We start from the raw sequence: 24445 nt of genomic DNA, 5'->3' as shown, positions 1-24445 counted from the left end.
AACCTACTCCTTATATTGTGTTCATAGGTCTTATGCCATTCTTAACATTAGGATAAATGTTCCAAAATCACGCTACAACAGCAGCATCCACGCTAATCATAAGACTTACCTGATTTTCCCTACTGTTTCTTTTTCCTTATTCATTTCTATTTTTAAAATTATTTTCATATACATGTTCTCCCACTTCTATATCTCTCTACCACTTGCACGGAATGCCACAGAGGCCAGGCAAATCCAAACAAGAGCATCAGATCAGATCCTCTGAGACTAGAGTTATGGATGGTTGTAAGCTGTCGTGTGGATGCTTAGAATTGAATCCAGGTCCTCTGGAAGAGCATCCAGAACTCTAATGCTCTGAGGTATCTCTCCCACCCCCATATTTGATTTTTATATCATACTCAGATTAAGACTGAGCAAGATTGTCCTTCCAAGGTGCTTCGAATATGAAATTTAACAATTATATGAAAAGGAGATAACAACCTATCAGTAGTGTTTAGAAACTGTGACTTTTCAGTCACTGGGTCACATTTACCCTAAGATCCAGCTTTAGAATACATCATGTCCATTTAGACATTTAAAGATGTTGAGTATAAATAAAAATTTAGGCTATTGAAGAAGAGATTAGCAATCCTAAACTCAACAGTATGGCAGGCTTTCTCTACTTCCACAGACGTCCGCCATAGAGGATGAAGTTTGCAGGGCTATTGGAGAGTAATTCACCTCCAATGACTGACAAAATGACTTTGATAATCAACCAAGTGCTCTAGGACTGAGTCATTCTGTTTTCTGCCTCAAATGCTTTGAGCTTTTTTCTGAGTACAAAGTCTATTTTGAGCGTAAAGCCCCAAATAATACAACTTTCTCAGAAATTCAGTTCAGTACAATGGATTGCACATATCCCCAAAGCATCATGGTTTATAATTTGAATGTAGGCTATGTCTTTTATTCTTAAATCTGTGCCTTTTGTGCCCTATCACAGAATAATAAAAACATACCATGAAATTGAAAATATATATAAAATTCATTTTAAAAAGTTAAAAAGATAGCCATGCTTTTTGATGAGTGTTGAAAGGTATGTCATGTCAATATGCCACCTGGTTTTGGAAAATGGTTTGAATTAAAAGGGTAATATTTCATGATGTCTGAATACTATGTGGACTTACAATTTTCATGTCCATAAACCAAGTATCACTTGAGCTCAGTAACACTCAGGTGTTACTTGCTTCGTGCAAAACTTCTGGGTTTGAATAGATGTTGAGGGCCAGAGAGTCTTAAAAAAAAGGTGAAAATGCCTATTATTGAGCATGTTTCAGAAAAGTCTGTTAATTATTCTTCTTAGATTATATCATGATATGTATATTCTACTAGAAGCAAGTGTAATATTAGAACAAAACAGATATGAGTTTCCCTCAATATTCCCCTACTCACAGGCTTGTTAGCCAGCATCTCTGGACACTCAGTTCTGTGGTATGGGAATTATGAGACTAAGATGAGATTTTTGATTCAAAGACTAGCAGTTCTTTATCAATGAAATAAATGGAATTTGACATTAATGCATATTTTTTGCTTAGTGTTGCATCAAATTTTGAATTATATCTGAGGAAAGTAATTTATGAGAAAGTAATGTAATAAATGGCTTTATTCATCACAGCTCTGTATCTCCATGACAAAAAAAATCAGATGGAATAGTATTTTCCTTTATGTGGTTGTAAACACTCGTACCCATGTTCAGTTATCTAATATAGCGAATGTTTCAGTTTTATACCTAAAACAAAAGGTGACTATTATTTGTGGAGGGTAGACACCTCATCAAAAAAGTATGGGTGGACATATTAATATTGCTGCATGAATCAGTTTTTAATTTGAAAATTCAACAAGGATTTATTCTTTACCTTGCTTCCAGAGTACTATGGAAGCTCAACAAAATAAACAGTAAAGAACTGTCAGAGAACTCAAAAATCTGGAAAATATGTGATTTCATATATATTGCTGGGAGCTGAATCTTAATTTTCTCTATTCTCTTAAAATAGGAAATATGGCCACACATTGAATATTCTGAACTCTCTACATGGCATAATAAAGCAAATTTTAGAAAGTCAGAAATGGCCACAGGTATGCCACAGTGAATGCCATTTAGTTAAAACCTGATTTTCACTCAGGAACATGTGATCCACATTGTTCAATAGACAATGATTCACACAATTACATTCTACCTACCATCATTTCTCTATATTTTACAGACATTTGAACTTGAGTATTACTTGCACAATTTCATATGCTATTAGAATGGGAGATTCTGCCTTCCTATACATCTGGAAGTAAGCTCAATACTATGTGATCTTGTAAAGAGACAAATAAATATAAAAGTTTATTTGGAGATTAAAAAAGCTGGGAGCTTTACTTTGAACACTTAGAACTAACATAAAACCTCACATAAATGCTGCTGCGAGCCTTTGAACCTCCCCAGGTGGCATGCGAACTGGCTGTGCATGTTGAGAACATTCTCGGAACAGACTGAGCCCTTGGTGTTGCAAATATAGAACAAGGAAGTGCCACACCTAGAATCTAGGTGCTATTTGAGCGATGCATTAATTTTATTAGTGCTTTCCTGCACATGGATGACACTAATCAATGTTACAATGGCAGCAGGTGATCCAAAAACTGCCTGAATGCCTTAATTTTAAACATTAGCAACCTTCACGACTCCTCCTTGGAGGTGAAACTGGGGAAGCAAATGGAATTCATATCCCTACAAAACCTGATGTGTAGATATCAGCAACAATTAGTAATGGCAGATTAAACAGCCATGCCCTTAGGTCAACACACTGTGAAGCTGTCGAGGTTTAAGAAAAAAGTCCTGGAACAGAGTCAAAAGATTCAAAGAATGTACATTCTGATTCAGCACAGTCTGAGAGCTTACCCCTCCCCTAAAGCAGCCCTTTGCTTCTGTCTATTGACTATCTCCCATAACCAAATGTTGCGACTTCCATGATCATGCAGAAAATTCAAGTAAAAGAGCCAAACCAATGTCCCACCATTAAAACCCATAAAACTACACCTTGAATACTTGGAACACAAATCCTGAATACACAGGAGATTCTGTCATTTTTACAGTAATAATTTTAAAAACCTGACATTGTTATTATAGTTAAAATATACAAATTGTTTTCTTTTTAAATGACAGCTAGCAATATGAGCTTTGTCTCCAGAATACTGGTAAATAAGAAAATAAACCCAGATCGTGTGAAGAGAAAATAAATACAAATACAGAAATGAGATAAGAAGAGCTTAATTTCTCAGTGGTCATACCAAAATTTGGAAAAAGATGGTAAATTTAATAACCAGCTATAAGGATAAGATTTTTTGTTTTGTTTTTACAATTTTAGGTAATGTGACACTGCTTGCATTCAAGTTTTTTTCAATGCTAACAGAATATTGAACAAAGATTTATCGATGCTTTAATCAAGTTTATCTGACATAAATGAAGTAGACAGGGAGTTAGTGAAGCTGAACTAATGAACCTAGAATATTTCCACTGAATATTCCACCTAAGCACTACAGGATACACATTCTTCTCAGCAGACCATGGGAGTGTCTCAAAAATAGCCCACATTCTAAGACACAAAGTAAATCTCAACAATCTTAGAAAAACAGAAATAAATCTGTATTCCATCTGACAATGGAATAGTACCTGGATTCCATAGCCAAAGACACCCAAGAAAATACAAGCCCTCATGGAGATTAAACAGTATGGTATTGAACGATGAATGAGTCACAGAGGAAATGAGGAAGTTTGTAATGTTAAATTAAAATGAAAATGAAAACAAAGTATACCAAAACTTCTGGGCTATCATCAATCAATTTTTAAGTACTTAGTTTTCTAAACTTTGAGAGATGGGTGGAATAGTGAGCTAAAATTACTTGATGTATATTGTAAATATACAATATGCCTACTCTTCTCTCCAAGAAGTCCATTCCTCAAGAAGGAAAGGTAAGGCAATATGCACAGTAGCCACTGGGAGAGCTTTCCCGGGTGAACATCATTAGAGTATCAAGGTAAATCTATCCTTCAGCTCTGTTCAGGATTTTGATATGATGATGTGACATTTTTACTCACCAAGTTCACACTCAAGAGCCAAGCAAAACATCTTGTAATGTTGTCAGTGAGTGTGCAATTTGTATCGTATCACTGCTATGCCATGTTGCATACAGACCACAGTTAGACATGTCTATTAGCCATACCAAAGTAATGTCTAGTCAAGTGCCTAATAACTTTGCAATTTCTGATTTAAGAACAGCTCCGTCTGCAAGGAACAACCTCCTTTCTATAGCCTAACCTGCTAGGAATATTCTGCTTCTGTTCATTTAGGCAACATTGTTTAGCTGGAAACAATCAAAATGAAAAATACTCTGATATTTCTCTTTACGTACACATATACACTAAGGTCTACAGACAGACAGATAGACAGACAGACAGACAAGCACAAACACAGTCATGTAGCAGGGTTAGGGGGGGAGGCTGCCTCTGAAATACCTGCATGTGTCACCTATTTCTCTACCCAGTATGAAGCCATAGCCATACACTACTTTGCTGTAAGGGTACACACAGCACAGTACCCATAAAAATATTTTTTGCAATTTAAAAGCAAGAATGAAACTTTCTAGGGAAAGTCCTATCTGTGCTAATAAATAGCTCTTTGTCTTAGATAAAGCATCTAAACCATAAACGTTTCTGAAGGCAGCTCCAGAAACATGCACAGATGCATATACATATATGCACATATATTCAGTGTAACTCAATGTTATTAAAGTATTTTTCACATTAACACATATCATATCTTCTTTGCCCCTAAGGAATAATTTTTGGCTAAAATTCATGTAAAAGTTGCATGGTTATGGTAGCCAGCCATAACCTAGGCATTAAAAAGGCAGAGTCAAGAGACCCTTAGGGCAAGCTAGTAGGTCAGACTAACCAAATTTCTAAGCTTAAGGTTTAACTGGTAGGCCTTGCCTCAGTAAGTAAATTGGAGAGGCATGAAGAAAGACACCTGATATTAACATTGTGTGTACACAAGTGAACACATGTGAACATACAACATACATACATGCAAAAATATGTTCGTTAGTTATACATTCCAATGATCTAGAGCTTCCAAATCACAAGGTCTAGCACATTCTGTCACTCTCTCTAATTCCAATTCTAAGATCTCATTTTCTGTCATCCTCAAACATGAGGAACATGAAGAACATGTTTGTTCAGTCCTTCTTCATTTCTGTATCACAGCATGGAATCTGTTCTTCCTCTTTTGATTAGGTATCCCAAATCTTACTTAAATACTTTCACATACTGTACTCACTGTATAAGGGCCTCTCCACCTAGATCCCCTTCTATGACACTAGTAGACACTGATACAGATACAGAGTTCCAATATTCTCCTGTAGACGGCTTGCACCTCCTGCCATTCATTCTTCAACCACTTCAACATAACAATTCCAAATCCCTGTCTCCTTCTGTGCCATTTATTTTTGCTTAATTGCTTCATTATCTTCCCACTCAGGTTCAAACCTTCAACAATCTGATCCCTCACTTAGAGTAATGATGTAATTGCTCTGCTGTTTTGACTTCATCATCTTTCTCCTCTTTAGTGTTATCTTTGTACATCAACTGCCACTGGTTGGACATTGCCGCACATTTTTTAACTCAGAACTGATACAATCCCTCCTAGAGCCTCAGGAAACTATCAAAATGTGCAAGGCTCTGGAATTTAGAAACTTACACGACTCCTCAGATGGCCCCAACCCAAAGTTATATGTGCAGAAAACACTTGCTAAAGGGAGAGGTTGAAAGAAATGCACATTTCATCAGTCGTCCCCCATACTGGGCTAGGCTTCTTAGTGATGCAGCTGCTTGTCAGTCATCCATGCTCCTGAAAGTAACTCTTAAATACTCAAGATGCTCACCAAGATAAACTTGGATGGAACTGCTTTTGTTTTATAATCTGTCATCACGACCCTAGTGTAGATAACTAGGATTTCTTCATACCCCAAGGAAAATAATGCAACAAACATAATTTCCACTACCTTCCAAGTATCATCTCTGTCATTTATCCTTCTAGTCTAGCCTATTAACATGCCATTGGAGCAAGCTTTACAAAGCAAAGCTAGAATGGTAGCACACACCAATCTTTAGGCCTGACAACTTCCTTTCAAAATATACCACCAATTATAGTTTTATTCATGATATAACAATGTTATTTTTCTAATAAAAAGGAAAAAATCAAATAAATTAATTTAGTTATATATTTATGTAACTCCAACTGTGTAATATTACAATTTCAACGTCTGATCTGTGTAAAAACTTTTTTTAATTGGATATTTTTTATTTACATTTCAAATGTTATTCCCTTTCCCGATTTCTCAGACGTGAGCCCCCTATCCCATCTCCCTTCCCTTCTTCTATAAGGGTGTTCCCCTCCCTGAGAGACACATAGAGCATGTCAAATACAGAGGTGAATGCTTGCAGCAAACCACTGAACTGAGAACAGGAGCCCAGTTGTAGGAATATATTGAAATTAGATAAAGGGTTGTGTAAAAACTTTGTTTATGCTTTGAGAGTTTTACATCATGCACCCCAATCCCACTCATCTCCTGACCCCTTCTTATCTGCCCTCTGCTCTTGCAACATCCCCACTCCAACAAACAAAACAAAACAAAAATATAACAACAAAACATCTCTTTGTGGAATCTCTTTGTAGAGTGTCCCAGTGTATCACACAGTATACCCTTTTGTCCACACACCTTTACTTGCAAATGTTCGTTGCAATGAGTCATTGGTCTGAATATCCCCTCCTTGGAACTCCTCTCAGATGTTCTGTTGTTAACCTGTGTCATGCAGTCCCTGCAGCTTTGGATCATCAGGGAAATGCTCCTTCCCTCACTCCAGCAGATCATAGATGGGGTAGATGCTAGGGTGTGTCAATTCACAGCCCCGAATCTGGGCCTGGGTGGTATCTGACTTGGTCAGCCTACCAGCTCTCCTGAGCACAACCCCCCAAGGGTAAGCTCTCCAGCACTGCATATACTAAAAAATGTGTGTTTTGTACTTTTTTGTCTTTAATGTAAATGTTATTCCATGCTAGTATTATATAAGTTAAGAGAAGGCAAGCCTATGTCATACTTTCTCTAAACTTACCTTTTTCTGAATATTATTTTAAATGGTATCCAGCTTCAGTATAATGCTTATGGTCTTATGATGTGAGCTGTTAGACGTGGAATTGTTTTTGTGTTTTTATACTAAAATTCAAATACATAATCTTATTCACACAAGTTTAGACATATCCTTAGCATAATACTTAGCCTAATTATTAAACTCTAATTTCAAACTTGAGTCCTTTAAATATATGAGTTTTATGAAATTGTTTAATGTCTCAAGACCTCTCAGTTCCCCATTTGTAAAATAGAGTTAAAAACAACGAACGGGAATCAACCAAAAAAAAAAAAATAACTCCACAACTCATCTGTCAAATGGGCTCAATAACAATGAAAGGGACAGAGAATCAACTAAACTATTACTGATATGACTCAGAAAAGCTCTTAACATAATCCTTGAGAAAAAGTAAGAGCTCAGCAAATGACATTGTTTGGGGCCACAACTCTAATGGCGCCTTCTCCATTACTGTTTTCCTTTATTAATCTTCATTTCCTCAAGTAAGTACTCAGACAACTTCTACTACTTCTTACGTATTTTTATTAAAATCTTGAAAAAAATTTTTATTAGAATCTTGTATCATGACAGCATTCCTACTGTTGTTTACATGAGTCTCTTTGCCTATGCTGACTGCAGCCTGATTCTCTTGGCCTCCTCTAGATCCTTTATCCCAATCCCCACCACAGTCCTGCTGCTCAGAATTCAGCTCACTTAATGGCTCTTCGGAAGTGGCTGGGTTGCAGTATGTGGGATGTGCAGGAGGAAGAAAGGAACAGAAAGCACGAGCAAGGCCAGGGCAACACCACAAGAGGAGAGAAGACAAAGATCTAAGCTCCCTACAGAAAGGACAGAGGCAAGAAATAAAGGACTAGAAGGACAAGGACACGAAGGAACTAGCATCAATTCTACCTTCCCTTTGTCTGAGGACACACTTGCAGCGATTGCCTGAGATCAATAGCGTCTCATATGAATGCAAGCATGTGTGTGTTTCTATGTGCCTCTCTCTCTCTCTCTCTCTCTCTCTCTCTCTCTCTCTCTCTCTCTCTCTCTGTCTGTCTGTGTGTGTGTGTGTGTGTGTGTGTGTGCATACATCTACAGTCCATTATTCAGGAATTAACACTTAACTACTGCACTCTTAATGAGAGTCCCCATCCATTTAGCTCTTCTAATACAATCCAATTCATGGGAAAGCATAATAAGCAAGGGGACATTTTAAAACACTTTTACGTGATGAGTGCTGTAAGACAGCTTAACATGTAGGTAATAGGAATTGAATCAGTTTAAATGAGCACTCTATTTCCAAGACTTAGTGGACTAATTATAGGATACTTTTGAGAAACTAGCTATTTTAAGAGCTAAACGAAAAATGCTGGTCTTATTTAAGTTATGTTTGTTGAACTCTAATTACACTTCCAAAGCATCCTTTAAAGTTGGTGTAGTCTTTTCTTACTCAACATCAAACACAGAAAATGCTAACATGTGCAGCTAATGGCCAATGTTAAAGGAGGAAAATGTGCCAACCATGCTTCCACATCTTTAGCTGCTATTCACGTGTATATTTGGTTGGCCTGTCAAGATTTTAATAAAATAAATGAAAAACAATTCTAGAGATCAGCTACTGCAGTCACGAAAATTACCTGAACGAAGTTTATCTGTAAAACACGTAATGTTTCAGGACATATTAGCAGGCAACAGTGACATCTCCATTTTACCAGTATAAATACTATCAAGCTATGTAACACTGTTCACAAGGCAGGAGAGAGGAGATGAGAGCCATCTCTGTTTTAAGAAACAAGGACCTAGAAGTATAGTACCTAACACCTGTTGGGTTTCTGACCCAACAAAAGGCTGAGATGTGTATTTAACATACAAAAGGAGACTTGGCTTCCAGATTCTCCCAGCATCCTTCAGTCCCAACCTGGCATACCTAGCTCTTAACCCTGGATTTTCCAGCCAAGGGTAGAGGTTTCTCCAGCCCATAAGCTCTTTCCTATATAATCTAAATATTTTGTTCTCTATCTTTTTCCCCCTCTGCATTTTCTCTTTCCCTACCAGTGCATGCTTTTTCTTTCCTTTCCTCTTGCCCTTTGACTGCCTCCATTTGGTGACTTCCCTGGCTTCTTTCCTTTGGACCAGTGAATTTGCCCATGAGTAGTGACTTCCCAATAAACCTGCCTTTAAACACTTTAATTAGACTTGAATTGGCTCATTTCACCAGTAGAGAATAACTTATCAACATAAAGAGAAAAGAGAAAAGAAACAGATAGTGAGTCATGTTGAGGTTATCCGTAGCTCAATAAACATGTTTAATCATTTTCTAGATGATGGCAAGCATGGTGTCGGTAAAACCAATCGAAAAAGGTGTTTGAAGGAGAAATTGAAAAGCATATTTTACTCTCAGGTCATTATGAACTTAACAGTGATTACAGGAAAACTAGAAAGCAAGGTAATTGAATTATGATCACATTGAACACAAGGGAAGCTATTCTGGAGGTGTGCACAGTTGTGTGTCCATAGGAGTGGATAGTATCTGAAGAAACACAACCACCAGCATAAAAAAATAGAGATGGTGCATTTACAATGCAGGCTGTAGTTGAGAGTTTATTCTGCGCATGTTTCCTGTGACTAAATACACAATACTGAAGGGAGCCTGAATTCAATTATTGTGCCTTTAAACATATGAGCATTAAAATAAAGAGGTGCAATTAATGTTAACAATATTGTAACTCTGATAAGACAAATATTGTTATTTCTTTCTCTCATATGTAAGAAAACTGATCTTTAAAATTATGAACTTTCTAAACTCCTGGGTGAATTTTATTTGCTAGAACAAAGCTCTCAGGCTACTCGCCTCTCATATCGTCTCATTTATAGTGACTAGTGGCTCCCAAACCAGATAGCAAATAACATAGTCTCACACAGGTATTTTCTACATCACATTTTACGTGCATGAGTTTGTCTGCATATATGTATGTACACCATGTCTGTGTCTAGTGCCTGTAGACACTTATGAGAGCTGGAACTTTCGTTACAAGTGATTATGAGCCACCATATTGGTGCTGGTGATGGGAGCTGAGCGCAGTTCCTCTGTTAGAGTAACAAATGCTCTTAACAGCTGGGCTACCTTTGTAGCCATTAGAGTTAAAAGATTTATGTTTAGGTATTTAAGAAGTAGAGAAGTGGTTTCTTTGAGATCTTATTGATTCTTAGTCAATGACCTTTATTCCACAAAGAAAGGATTCAGGAAGTAAAGCCATCTTTTGATTTCAGAAATAAATAGAAGTCTAAGTTAACCACAGTGACCAAAACAGTCATTTAAGCTAAATTCTGGAAACTATTTCAATTCCTTCATCTAATTAAAAATAATAGTGTCATTCCCACCATACCCTGGACCCAGAAAATAGACTTCCACTGCTTAATATCAATTGTATTAATTTTTGTGGCATTGGTTTTCTTTTACCCCTAATGATGCCTCTTCCTTTTCTGGTTTTACTGAATTCCCAGAATAAAAATGTTCTGTTTTGTTGCTCTGGTCTTCCTAAATCTATCTTAAACTTTTACAATGTCAAGTACTAAATGTCAACTTGTCTAAACAAATATGAAAAATAAGAAGGAAAATCACGAGAAAATGATACATAAGAAAAGGCTAACTGGGAAAAAATAGAAAAACATCAACTATACAGGACTGGCTGAACATAGTAACTGTATCCTTTAGTAAACATAAGTTGCTTTTATCAATACAAAAACTGAGTAGCATATTCCTTATCTTAATTTGGGTTAATATTGCATGAAGAGACACCATGATCATAACAACTTTATAAACAAAAACATTTAACAGGGCTGACTTACAATTCCAAAGGTTAATTCCTTTATTAGGAAACATGGTGGCATGCTGGCAGTTATGGTGCTTGAGAAAGAACTGAGAGCTCAACATCCAAGTCAGAAGGCAGCGGGAAATTTTCCACACTAGGACTAGCTTGAGAAAAGCCAGCCTCCACAGGGACACACTTCCTTCTACTATGCCACACCTACTCCAAGAAATCCACACCTTCAAATAGTGTTACTCCCCATGGGCCCAGCATTCAAACACCTGAGTCTATAGGACCCATTCCTATTCAAACCATCACTGTCCCTCACACATAGATGTATTTTAAAACATGCAAAGAAACAAATATTTATTGATAGATTATCATACTCTTAAAATCAACCTTCTAATTTTAATGATAAAAAAGAACAACAATAACTCACATTCAGTATTTTTTTGTATTAAGCAAGAAACTGAGAAATCATTGTGTGTAGTATAATTATGAAGACTACCAATTGTCTAACCAACATACTCCACAGAATATGTTAGACAGAATATAATTCAGTTCTTCCTTGAACATTTTACTGCTGTTAAATAGCATTTCTATAAATTCAAGTTGAGATTTAACTTTCTTATGGATACTTTCACATTTAGGTATAATACACTCTGTAAACTGCCGTAAATGTGTAAGAGATGCAGAAACACAAATGTAGGCACATGCACAATGTAATTTTTTGTATATATATATATATGTATATATATATATATATATATCCACTTCAGAGATTTCAGGATGACTTCTACAAAAGTTATCACCCTGAAAGATATGCCTACTGATGTGGGCTGTCATTTTGATCTGTCTAGAAAAACAAAAAAGTGGAAAACTATGTAAAATAATTAAAGACAGAAAAATATTTTACTTTGTATGATAGCATTGATCTTTCTCCAAAGCCCATTTAGCAAATCTGAAATTTGAATATAATTACCACCTTTTCCTTCAGTACTAGAATCTGTTTTAGGAATATAATTACGTAGCTTAAAAAAACATAAAAACTGCAGTAGTGGGATTATACCTTTGTAAGTTTTGAACATCTAATCTGATATTGATCATGAACTTATATTTTAATATTTAAATGTATAAAAAATTTTAATTTTAATAAAAGAGCCCACACATCTACTCTTATATAGATGTATGTAAATCCTGTGTTTCTTACTGAGAATTCCAAACTGACTCATTAGAATCACAAATATACTACACTTTTATGAAGCCCAGGCTTCATAAGGAAAAGGATCTTCTAAGCCCTAGAATATGAGTGCTGACTTCTTTTTATGATGAGAAGTAATTTTTATAATAGTCTAATTTCAACTGGTTCAGATAATGTAAAAGAACAAAGGAGTAAAGGGGTAAGAATGCTACGCACAGGCTCATAGACCAAGCAAACATAGCTAAATGCTACAATTGTCAAACCAACAGATAGCGTGCTCTGCTCCTATTCCTCATATTAATGTATGTATTATCTCTCTAATCAAAACAGAAAGAAAAATAGAAAACCATAGTTCTACATGTTCTATTATATATTATAATGATTCAAACTTTTCTTACCCACTCCCCAAAAATATGCCGGTAAAATGAACACAATAGACTATCAAAAGAATTTAAAAAATAGAGTTTTAGAGTATAAATATGAAATATTTTCTTTTGTCTACCCTTTTACAAAAAAAAAAAGCCAAAACTGTAACAAAATGTCCTAAGAACACATTATGAGAAAAATTTCAAGGAAACTATCATCATTTTTGAAACAGTGTATTTCTTCTCAGATGACTCAATCTCTACACATCTAATCAGAGGTAACCATGGTATATCGAGATCAGAAGAGGTAGCTCTCCCAAGGACTAAGCCGTTAATTGTCTACCCAATACTAAATGGTCAGCCCTCAAATCAGATGTATTTATATAGGACACAGCACTAAATAGACTTAGAAGGTAGTAAGTACATTATTATATATTATATAATATATATGCATTAGTATATGCATTAAATATATGCATTAAATATATATATATAATATTTAAAGAAAGGGAGGTTACAGATTTAAGAAGAAATGTGCTAGGTAATAAAGAACATAGAAGGAGGAATGAGGAGAGAAATGATATAAATATATTTCAATTATAATTGTGATTATATTATATAATTAATTATAATTAAATTTTATTATAAAATATATATTTGTATAATTTCATCCCTTTCCTTCACCCCCTTGCAATCCAACTCTTGGACTAATAAATATCTAAATATATGCTAATAAATATATAAATACAAAATAAAATGTGTATTTCTCAAGTTAAGTTGTCACACTAGGAACACTTATTAAATTCAGCAATATAATTTTAATATCAGTTGTTCTCACAGTTTTTATGGGAATATATTGACTTGTAAAAATTAGAAGAATCATGAGAATCCAATTATGAGAATTAAGAATGGGAATCTTCTTTCTGAGAAAAACGATATGTTTGTCCTTGACCCTGGCGTAATTTTATGTTAACCTTTAAAAAGGATTTAAGAATAATCATGCATAGATGTGCATGCCTGTCATCTAAGTATGTGGAAGAGGAAGGCAAGATAATCAGGGTCAAAACAGTGAGATTGCAGTCCATCTGGGCTACATAAAACCCCATCTTAAAAACAAAAGCAAAGTATTTAAGCACATGACTCAAGAATAGTACATACAAAATATAGCTTATTGTTACCTGCCAGGCAGCCAATGAATGAAAGCAGGATCAACTGTTTCCATGACAACATCATCTTTAATTGGCAAAAGCAAGAGTAACTCTTGTCTAGTCTCTGATGAATAGAATGCTTTGTCTTCAGGTAAATCCTTTAATCTGCAAAATATATGTAAAAAAAGAACTTAGACTTTTAAAAACCAGTTCTTTTCAAGAGAGATTTTCTTCTTTCCTTTAAATTCTGTATCATTCACAATTCACATCCACAGATAAAACAAATCTTTCTTTGTTGTTGAAAACAGAAAATACTTGAAGTGCAGACACTTAAACACTGAATGCAAGTGATGGGAAGTTGCAAGCAGCTTATATAATTTAAAAAATTCAGGAGTGCTAAAATATTAACTATTCACACATTAAACTTTAAAACTTTTGCTAGATAATTGCAACAACTAAAATATTAACCTGAATTCCAATTTCTCTCATTTTATCTACTGGCAACATTGTAGTAAAGCCAATGGAGTTTTAAAAAGCAGATATCTTGAAGCAAAGGTCATTCAAATATCTGAATCCATGACCAGGCATACAAATAAGTACAAAGTATTTTCAATATTTATTTATTTTAAAGCAGCTTTTTTGTTATCAGAAACAAGTCAGAAAGGTCCCCATTGTGTATGTATGTGTGTTCCTCTGTACAAGGTTCCTCTGTACAGTGGTGGTCAACAATTGGTTCCTCAGATATACTACACTTAATCAGAGTCTGTGTCCCAAACAATAAATGTCTAGACTTGCAGTGTGTAGTTAGATCATTAAACCAGTCTTTCCTGTATGTCCACTGATGGGTCCTTCTATAGTAAGTGTTTTGGGGTGAGAAGTAAGAGATGGAATTTTACACAGATTCCAGGAATTGTGGATGCTAATTTTATATAGAGCAGGGAATCATGATCAAGTAGACATGCAACCGAGAACAACTCTTCTCAGGACTAGTTCGGATACGTAGACAATCGTGTGATCTTGAATCATTCTCACTACCTACCCAGTATTGTTAATTCCAGATTTCTTTGAGATTTCTCCTGATGTAAACATCAGACAATGAATTTAAGAGCAAGTTCTTCACTTGGAAGATAAGAAATGAAACCATTCAAGGATAATGAAGAGAATCAGGAGGAAGGAGCATCATAGGAAGCAACTGCAGTTTATGCCTCAGCAGAAACCATGAGGTTCAGCATGGGATGGATGGACATAGAAACCTAAAATTATCTGAAACTTTCACCTACTAAAGGACAAAAGTATGAAGGTTCTTATATATGTATTCTCACTGTGGTCACATGAGAATGGCTCCTAAGACTGTTAATAACTTGGCACTTTTGATCTTTTAAAGATACATATCTTCATATCACTGTAGAGAATGCTCAGAAGACTAAAATGAAACCTACCCTATGACACAGATATACCACTCACTGTCATAAACCATAAGCACTAAACACCCTACTCCATTGATATTTTCTCAGACATGTTCATCACCTCCCTGCTCACAATACAAGGAAACAGAACCAATCTAAATATTCTTCAACCAATGGGCAATGAAAATGTGGTAGATATAGAGAACGGAATTTTATTCAACTGTAAAGAAAAATAAAATTAAGAAATGTGTGAGTAAATGGATGAAATTTGAACATATTACACTAAGTGACATAACCCAGCCCAAGAAACATATATACAACATATACTCTACTATTTGAGGGTCCTAGTTACAGTCTTTAGGTGTAAGTATATAACCTCGAGTAACCACAGGAACTAGGGAAGTCACTGGGGATTTTGGTGCAAGTTGGAGCTGAAGAAGAAGAAATAGTAAGACATAAGTGCTACTATGTGAGAAACAGGAAAAACTACAGGTGGACTTTATCTTCTAAGAGGGAAGAAAAGGAAAAATTAAGAAAGAAGGAGAGAAGAGGTCTAAAGAATGACCAAAAATATAGAAATACTTATGGGGAAATATTTTCTTTTATGTTTATTTAGAAAAACATTACACAAACACACACACAAACACACACATTCACACACACAGAGAGAGAGACACACACGTTGGAATGAAGTTAAGATCCCATTGCTGCAGATACCACATGCTTAGGAAACAGTACTTGAGGAAAACAACTTGGAACTGACCTGGACATCTTCTCTCTGAGGACTGCCTCTTGTATATAAGAAGTATCTACCCAACTTGCCAAGGGAGACAAGCAACCTGTAGTCCTACTGTGTTGATTTTCATAAAAATGTACCCCAGGAGATTGAATCTTTGTCCTCAGTGGGTGGACAAGTTTGGGAAGGATTAGGAGGTTTGGCCTTGAAAGAAGCACGACTTGTGGGACAGGCTTTTTGCTTTTTGGCCTCCTGATTGATGGATGTGAGCTCCTAGCTGCTGCTCCCATCTGTTCCCCAGTTGTCTACAATCATGGACTCTAACCCTCTGAAACTATAGCCAAATTAAATGTTTTCTTTCGGAAGTTGCCCTGACCACAGCAATAGAAAAGTAACTAAGACACCTACCCAGGTGTAGAGTTTGTAAATCACAACAATGACTGGCCTGGGAAGATACCCATAATCCTGCAACAGTAACACTTAATATTGTGGATGGAACAACTAGTGCCTGTTTGTGCTTTAATTTCACTCTGTAGGAGAGAATGCACTCCTGGCACTGCAAATCTAGTGAACTAAGCAGAGCCAGAGAGGTTATAGACCCAGCAAAGAGAACCTTCCAAAGCCATTCTCCTAAACCAATATAATTTCTAACTTGTCATTATATTCACTGATAAGTATAGATTTTATCCCTCAACAAAGAAGCTGCTTTTCAAAAGATGAAGATTATTACAGAGATCCAAAACTGCTTAGAATTTGGAAGTTAATGTGGGGGTGCCCATTCATAGATATTAAGTGCAACCCCTATATCCAAGTACAAAAAGATTGTAAGAGTCAGAAAATCAGGGCATGTACTCCTAGCTAGTGTCTTCTATTTGTGACAAGGAAGCTAAACCCATGAAATCTCTAAAATAAGATTGCCTGAATATGATGAACATGGTGGTTGTTAGAGGTTTGTCTTGTACACAGTGTATTCAGACAATGATTACTGTGTCCTGAGACCTTCCCACCCAGCAGATAGCAAACACCAACACTATTGGGGATGTCAAGAAGTGTTCACAGACAATAGTCTACTATGGCTGTGCTCTGAGAGGCTTCACCAGCACCTGAATAAGACAGATGCAGATATTCACAGCCAACCACTGGACTGATCCTGGGGACCCCAATAGAAGACTTAGGGGAAAAACCGAAGTTGCTGAAGGGAATGGCAAACCTTAAGGAGAACAACAATGTCACCAACCAGACCCCTCAAAGCTTTCAGGGACTAAACCACCAACCAAAAGTATACAGGAGTCAGTCCATAGCTCCCACTACATATGTAGCAGAGGAATGCCTTATCTGGCATCAGTGGGAGGGGAGGTCCTTGGTCCTGTGGAGACTTGTTGCCCCAGTGTAGGAGGATGCTACAGGGGTGAGGCAGGAGTGGGTGAGTGGGTGGGGGAGCATCTTCCTAGAGGCAAAGGGGAGAGAGGATGGGGTGGGGGGTTGCAGAAGGGAGACTAGGACTGGGGATGATATTTGAAATGTAAATAAAATAATCAATTAATAAAACAAAAAGATAATCAGTATTGATGCGGATACAGTGCTCATGTATGAGGTTCTCAAAACAATTACTAATAAAAGAATAAAACCCTTTGAAAAGTCAGTGAAATTCTAATAAAGTGTGGTATAATCAAATTTTCAACAAACATTCTAATCATAAATGTGAGTCATATTTACCTTTGAAGGTTATAACACACTTTTCTTCAATGTGGCAATTTCATTGTTATTCAAAAATTCATAGAAGTTACAACTATACATTTTACAAACTATAAGACTTGTGAGAAAAGATGGGTTAATACCCATATTCTATTTTCATCTAACTCTGGAAGACTTTTTTAATATAGTTACTTATCTGTAATCATCACTGTGAAAGTTTGCCACTGACTTTATAAATAATGAAAGCAATTAATAAGAATCACAATTTGACTTTGCAAATTGCCAAGTATTGTCATGGAAAAAAGAGACACATTAGAGCTCATTCCAGTTTTGAAGTCACACAGCTAAAATAAATACAAAAGAAGTTACTGAGGCAAGACAAGTACAAAAAAAAATGTCATTGGCTATAATAAGAATAGTCTACTTTTCACAGGAATCTTTTAAAACAAAGGGAAAGACAAAACAAAACAAAGATATCCTTTAGAATGTCGGTAACAGACATTTGCAATGGAAAGATAAAGCGTAATATATTTATAACACATACTCCATGGCGGTCTTTAAATAGCCTCCAGATTTAATACATATTGACAAACGTAATTGTTAATGTCAGCTGAACTAAAAAATGCTAGACCTTGGACTCAAAACAAAAATGCTCTAAATAGTTGTTCCTGGTTGAGCTAAAAGGAGAAAGAGACCTTTGTGGCTTCTGTCATCCACTTTACAAAATTGCTGCTAAGACTGTGAATCATGAAATATTGATATATATTATTTCAAATGTATACAGACAATTTTTGATGTTGTCTGGGAGGATGCTCAGAGTTCAGCCTCTTTGGGGACGAGAACGTCACAGTGAGACTTCTTTTCTACTAGAGTAACAGATACTTCACATCCTCAAGTGGAAATAATAGCATCAATTCTGTGTAACGAAATTATGTAACATCACCAAGAAATGTCACCTTCATCCTCCCTCACTCTCACAAACAGCCACCATCACCTTTTCTGACTCAAATACCGTCATTACGCTGCTTCAATGCTTCTCTCTCTGTCCCCCCCCTTCCCTCCTCTCATTTTACAGCACACACACAGCACAGACTGTACAATATCCACATGCATACACACACATGCATACACACATACACTCACATACACAGAGAAAGACACACTCACACACATACACACACACACACACACACACACACACACACACACACACACACCCTTTGAGAAAGTTTGAGATACTTAATACAATAAAATATATAGCCATTGATTTTAAAAGACCGATTCCCATGAGAACTAGTTGCTCTGGGAATGCCTTGGACTGTATATGTCAGTTGCCTCTCCTGTAACTTTACCACAGAATCATGGCATCAACTACTAACGGCTCCACTTTTTTTGATGAAATAAATAACAGTAACAACAAAAAGTGCAGACAGATTAGAAACAAACTGCCCTGAATCTACTTTGCTTTCATTCATTATCGTCATTATTAGAATCATCATCACCACACTCCCATTCATTCATTTATACTATGACATCATCCAGAAATAAAATTTAGCCCCTCTACACACTAACTCTGATTCCCTCCTGCTGGATCCAAACTGGTTGGTAAGATGACATGTACAAGAGCCCTCGACCACAAGACCACGGTCCCTCAAAGCTTCCCTTATGATCCTGCAATTTGAAAACCAGAATGTGCCCATTTTGATGTGACATTTGTCACGAGCGGTTCCGTATTTCCAGCAACACAGGTCATAACTAAGGCAAATGCCAATGGAATTCATTTCATGCTCTGGAGGGCATTTTTGTCACGTCAACTTCCCTCCTTTGACACTTTATGAATCTTAACACTGATGGTGGTTATTTTGGAAGTATTCCCATTTCAGCATCAGCCAAATATTCATTCATGTTGTGATGACCCTTACCATAAAATTACTTTCCTTTGCCCTTCGTAATTGAAATTTTGATACTATTATAAATCATAAAGTAAATGTCTGATAAGCAGGATACTTGATATGGGAACCCTGTGAATAGGTCATTTGACCTGTGCAAAGGGGTTATGACCCACAGGTTAAAAAACCATTGTACTAGACAAAACGAACCTCAACTATTTCCAAAATTATTTTTGTTTTTTGATACTAATATCACTATTTAATTTTTTTCTTTTTGGAATTATTTTTTATTAATTATCTTTGATCTTTTTTTACAGTCCTGTCATCAACCCCCTACCAATCTGCCCTCTGACAATTTCTCATCCAATTCCTTCTCCCCATCTCCACGAGGATGTCCCCAACTCCCACCACACTAGGCATCCCCACTCTAACTCTCCATAGACTTGAGGCTCCATAATTCTTTAAACTGAAATAATTTGAGACGTAGACATATCTGTATGTGATTATGCATTTGTGGTACATTTCCGGATATTCAAAATTTTATTTTTTTTATTTAAAAAATGAATACGACCTAAGAAAGAAAATTAAAATAGACATTAATGTAAATCATATTAAATTGCAGTAAATCTGAATAAACCATTTATTCAATGAAAATTTTATTTAAAATATAGGAATATTCCTGAGAAATCTAGCCCCAGTGAAGTTATTATCTGGTTTAAACATCTAGTGAGGAATGCCATTGCTGGCATCCTGATAATTTTTCCTTTTCATCTTCTAGCAATATATATATATATATATATATATATATGCAAAAAAGCATATGTCACTCTGCATACACTTTGGTTAGTAGGCAAATTATAAACACAAACATACTGTCTGGAAATTCTGAGTTGTCTTACATTTATTTCAGAACCTTTTCCATTTTATTCCCAATTTAGCCTCCGCCCGGGCAAAATCAATGTCAATGATACAACGTCAGGAAGAAAATTACACATTATTTTTTTCAATGGGTTCCACTAGTTTCATTCAAGTGCAGGCTGAAGGAGAAGACACAGTATCAAATGATGCCAACCCATGATCATTTTCAAACTGTGACCTGGAAAGACAGTGCCTCCTGTGTCCACTTGACAGTTTTTCTTCAATATCCTTACTTTGCATCGACTCACTTGACTATTTCCAGGGCATGCTGACCGGACTACAGGAACAACTTATATTTGACATGTTACTGTGACCCCAACTACATGTTTTAGGAAAAGGTTTTGTTTTTCAGCAAATTTAAGTTTCAATAAATAGTTAAAAGTTTCAAAATGAACCTTCATCCTCCAAAAAACAAAAACACTAACTTTTTTCTGAGAAAGCCAAGTTTAAGATACTCTTGAGAATTTTTAGAAAAGGACCCATTTTTATTGCAAAGAACATTGGCACAAATAGATATTTGAGGACTGTTAAATTTATTTATGGAAGAAAGATAAAATGATAAATTTCATAATATGTTCTTTATATTCATTTTCCAAATAAACAGTACTGGGACGTACCTGCAAATTTCCATAATTATAAATTTTGCCTCTGAAGACTTGATGAATTCCTGAGTGAATGTGTTTTGGTGATGGGAGCATGGCCATTTCAAGGATTCCAAAGCTTAGACCCATAAGAATGGCAAGGACTTCTCCTAGTCATGTACAGATGTGTGTGCAGAAAGTACCAATCACAGCTTTCTCCTCCCAGATAGCTATAAACCCTATTCTCTACAGAGACCCCCTATGTAGAGTAGCTAATGTGACTCCTCCCTCAGCTGTACATAAAGCTCACACCATCCCCATTATGCTGTATCTGTGTCTGATTCCTAGTTGCCCAAATCAATCAATTTAATCTCAGAGTGGTTCGAGTCATGACTTTTTGCTTACTTCTACCTTATTCAATGAGGACCTACTCCAGACTGATAATGATGAGGAATAATATACCTTTCCTAGATCTGCACAATACTTTCTGATGCCTGGTCCTTACTTAGGACTTTATCAAAAATCATCTTGTTAAAGTAATATGATAGAGATGGTTTTCTACCAAGGCAATTTTCACAGTGCCAGGAAGGAATTGAGAATTAATGTAATAACCCTTAGCTTCTGTGGAGGTTTTTTGTTTTTTGGTTTTTGTCCAGGCGTGGTTTTAATTGCTTTCACTGGACTAATCCACTTCTTCCCCATGACAGCCTGTAGGATTTACTCATTTGTTATCTTCATTTATCAGAACAAGAAATGGGCAAACGGTTGGGTTAATAAACTTGTCCGAGAGAGACAGAAATCAAAGATGCTCTGAAATGATAACGTTTTTTCTGATGTCAAATGGAGAACTCAAACAGTAAGATCATTACACGATACTGGAGCATAACCTGACTTACTATGTGAACTGGTACAAATGGTCACTGGAACTAGTCATATTAGTATCATTTCATTAGACTTTAGTTCTGTTCCAGAGGGTTAGACTCTTTATGTAAATGACTTGGCAACTCCATTTTAAGCACTGAAAAACAACCTCCCATCCCTATACTAGCGGCGAGTTTAAAACTGTGCTACAACCATGTTTGAGATTCAATTAAAACTTCTCAACGAACTACCAAGTCACAAATGTAAGTGGGAATACAACATGTGTTGAATACATTATCATTATATATGGAAATGAAATGTATACATTTAAATATACACAAGATATTCCTAGAAGGATATATAAATCTTAGTAAAGGAAAATTTCCCTAGGGAAAACAGTGTGCTTAGGAAAGGGACCATTTTGATGTTTTTATTAAAAGAATGCCTTTAAGGTAAACATCAGAAGTATACTGATTGAGGCTGCAACTGTTTCATCTTGGACGAAGAAAGAGACAGAAAGAGGGAAATTATTAGAAGTGAAAAAGGGTATAGCGAACCAAACTTCTCTCAGTTTATAGTTCATTGCTTGTGTTCTTCTAGTGTACAGTTACAGAGAAGAAATGTTGTAGACAGAATCTCCTCTTCTAAATGGAGGCATCATCTGTCAATAAAATACTGTTGGTCTATTGGCTTAGGCAGGAAATGGGGAGGTGAAAGTTCCAGTACAGAGAGAGGAATTCTGGGAACAGAATCAAGGACAAAAAGATTTACTCCAGACAAAGAAGAAGACAGGTCATATGAAACTGTGGATCAGGTAACCAGCCAAGTGGCATGACGTAGAATAAAATAAACAGGTAATTAAGATATGAGTTACTCAGCAAACAGAGTAAAAGCTATTGGCCTAAGCATTTCTTGATATATAAGAAGTCTCAGGATTATTATTGTGAGGAACTTATGCACAGATGGGACAACATGATAGCACATACTACAAAATGTTTATGAAATGGTGGGAGAACACAGATGTCACAGTGGCTTCTGAGATCATTCGTAAAGGAGGGCTGTAAGAGACAAGAAAAAAAAATAAGAACACAGATTAAAGATGGTGACAAACTGATACAGAAGGCAATTCATGGAAGACAAGAAAAACAGCTGATGGAAGGGCCAGAACCCAGACTGTGAATATGAAGCATGGTATAGTCTAGAGTATAAAACATGGGCAGATGAATAGGACATAAGAGGAACACTGTGAGTGGCGCAGGGCCTACCATTTGCAGATTATGTCACTGGAACAATGGTAACAGTTATGTAAGGAAGTGATGAAAACCATCCAAAGAATTAGAATTACCAGGCTCAAGATGGAACCCGGGGCAGATGGTCAATGGGCAGGAAGTTTCCTCAGACGTAGAGTACTTGCCTAACATGCAAAATGGCATGTGTTCCAGCCCTAGCACAACACACACACACACACACACACACACACACACACACACACACACACACACACAGGTCCTCAAATGTAAAGTGAAACAATTTACTACTGTTCAGTGGTTAAGAGAAGAAACAATGTGAAATAGAGACATTACCAGATGTCCTTGTTTCTGTCTCACCAGAGGACGGCCAGGCTAGTCTCTGGCTAATTATGTATCTCCAAGGGGTGTTGGGGTGGGGGGTGTCACAGAAAAGTAGATACCTGGCCAAGGCAGGCACTCAGCATGCACTTTCTCCTGTGGCTGTATTTTAGGTTCATGGTTAAATTTAGAAGCTGTGGTGTGATTTTATGCAGTCACTCCACTTGGAAGAGTTCTAAACACCACTGGCTACCATTATCTCCCACTGCAGCCTGGACTGCTCAGGTGGCCAGCTCAGACTAAATGCTCTCCAAGCACTCACACACATTTAGCAACAGTAGTAATTCAATACAGCACTTAAGAGAACCTCTCAGCCTCAGTTATCCAAAGGACAGAGCAGAGACAATTGGTTTAGAATAGATGACAATAATAAAGGCAAAGTATTAAATGAGTTCAGTTCAGGTGCTCTGTAAACATTAACACAGTATATCTTGGATATAGTATAGTCAGCCTTTATGTTACACGTTTTAGTTTTAGGTATTAATTTATAGCCATGAAAATGCACTAATCTTAGCTGCTCATTGGTTAGTAGATAATGAACTTTATAATAAAATAAATGGTGTAAAATTTTGTATAATTGTTTTACAAAGCAAAGTTCTTTTTCCCTTTTTGGTAAAAGTCAATAAGAATATAAACAACTGTGTGGTTTCATGAATTATTGTGAGGCAAACCCCTTCTAGCAGGGGTTCATCTTAATAGGTGTTCCTCTGCTCTAATCTCATATTCCTTGCAAAGAATGGCTTCTCTTACTAGGAGGTTCCAAGTTAGTGTTTTTCAAACTATGAATTTTAGTAGCTTTAGATTATACTTTTGGTTAATTTTTGGACAAAAAATAAAGTAGGTTATCAGCTATAAAGATATACTGAATTTAATATTGGTTAGTTATGTTTTGTATACATGTATGAGTATTGAGTCCTAAAATATTTAGTATTACTTACTGTAAGTATTCAACACAAATAATTTTCAAAATGTCTGAGACAAAACGACATATGGTTAAATGT

At 36.2% G+C, this 24445-nt stretch overlaps 1 protein-coding gene across 1 annotated transcript in view; it reads right to left on the bottom strand.

Annotated features, from left to right (window-relative positions):
• The window catches only part of Cntn3 (contactin 3), a 356765-nt gene that overhangs the window by 257672 nt on the left and 74648 nt on the right, over positions 1 to 24445 (bottom strand). Inside the window, exon 2 of the mRNA XM_032906010.1 lies at positions 13761 to 13895. Coding sequence (XP_032761901.1) covers positions 13761 to 13815 — 55 coding nt within the window. The 5' untranslated portion in view covers positions 13816 to 13895. The remainder of the gene's footprint in view (positions 1 to 13760; positions 13896 to 24445) is intronic.

This window comes from Rattus rattus, chromosome 6 (assembly GCF_011064425.1).
Source record: "Rattus rattus isolate New Zealand chromosome 6, Rrattus_CSIRO_v1, whole genome shotgun sequence".
NCBI lineage: Eukaryota > Metazoa > Chordata > Mammalia > Rodentia > Muridae > Rattus > Rattus rattus.
This window is presented reverse-complemented; position numbering and strand designations above follow the sequence as displayed.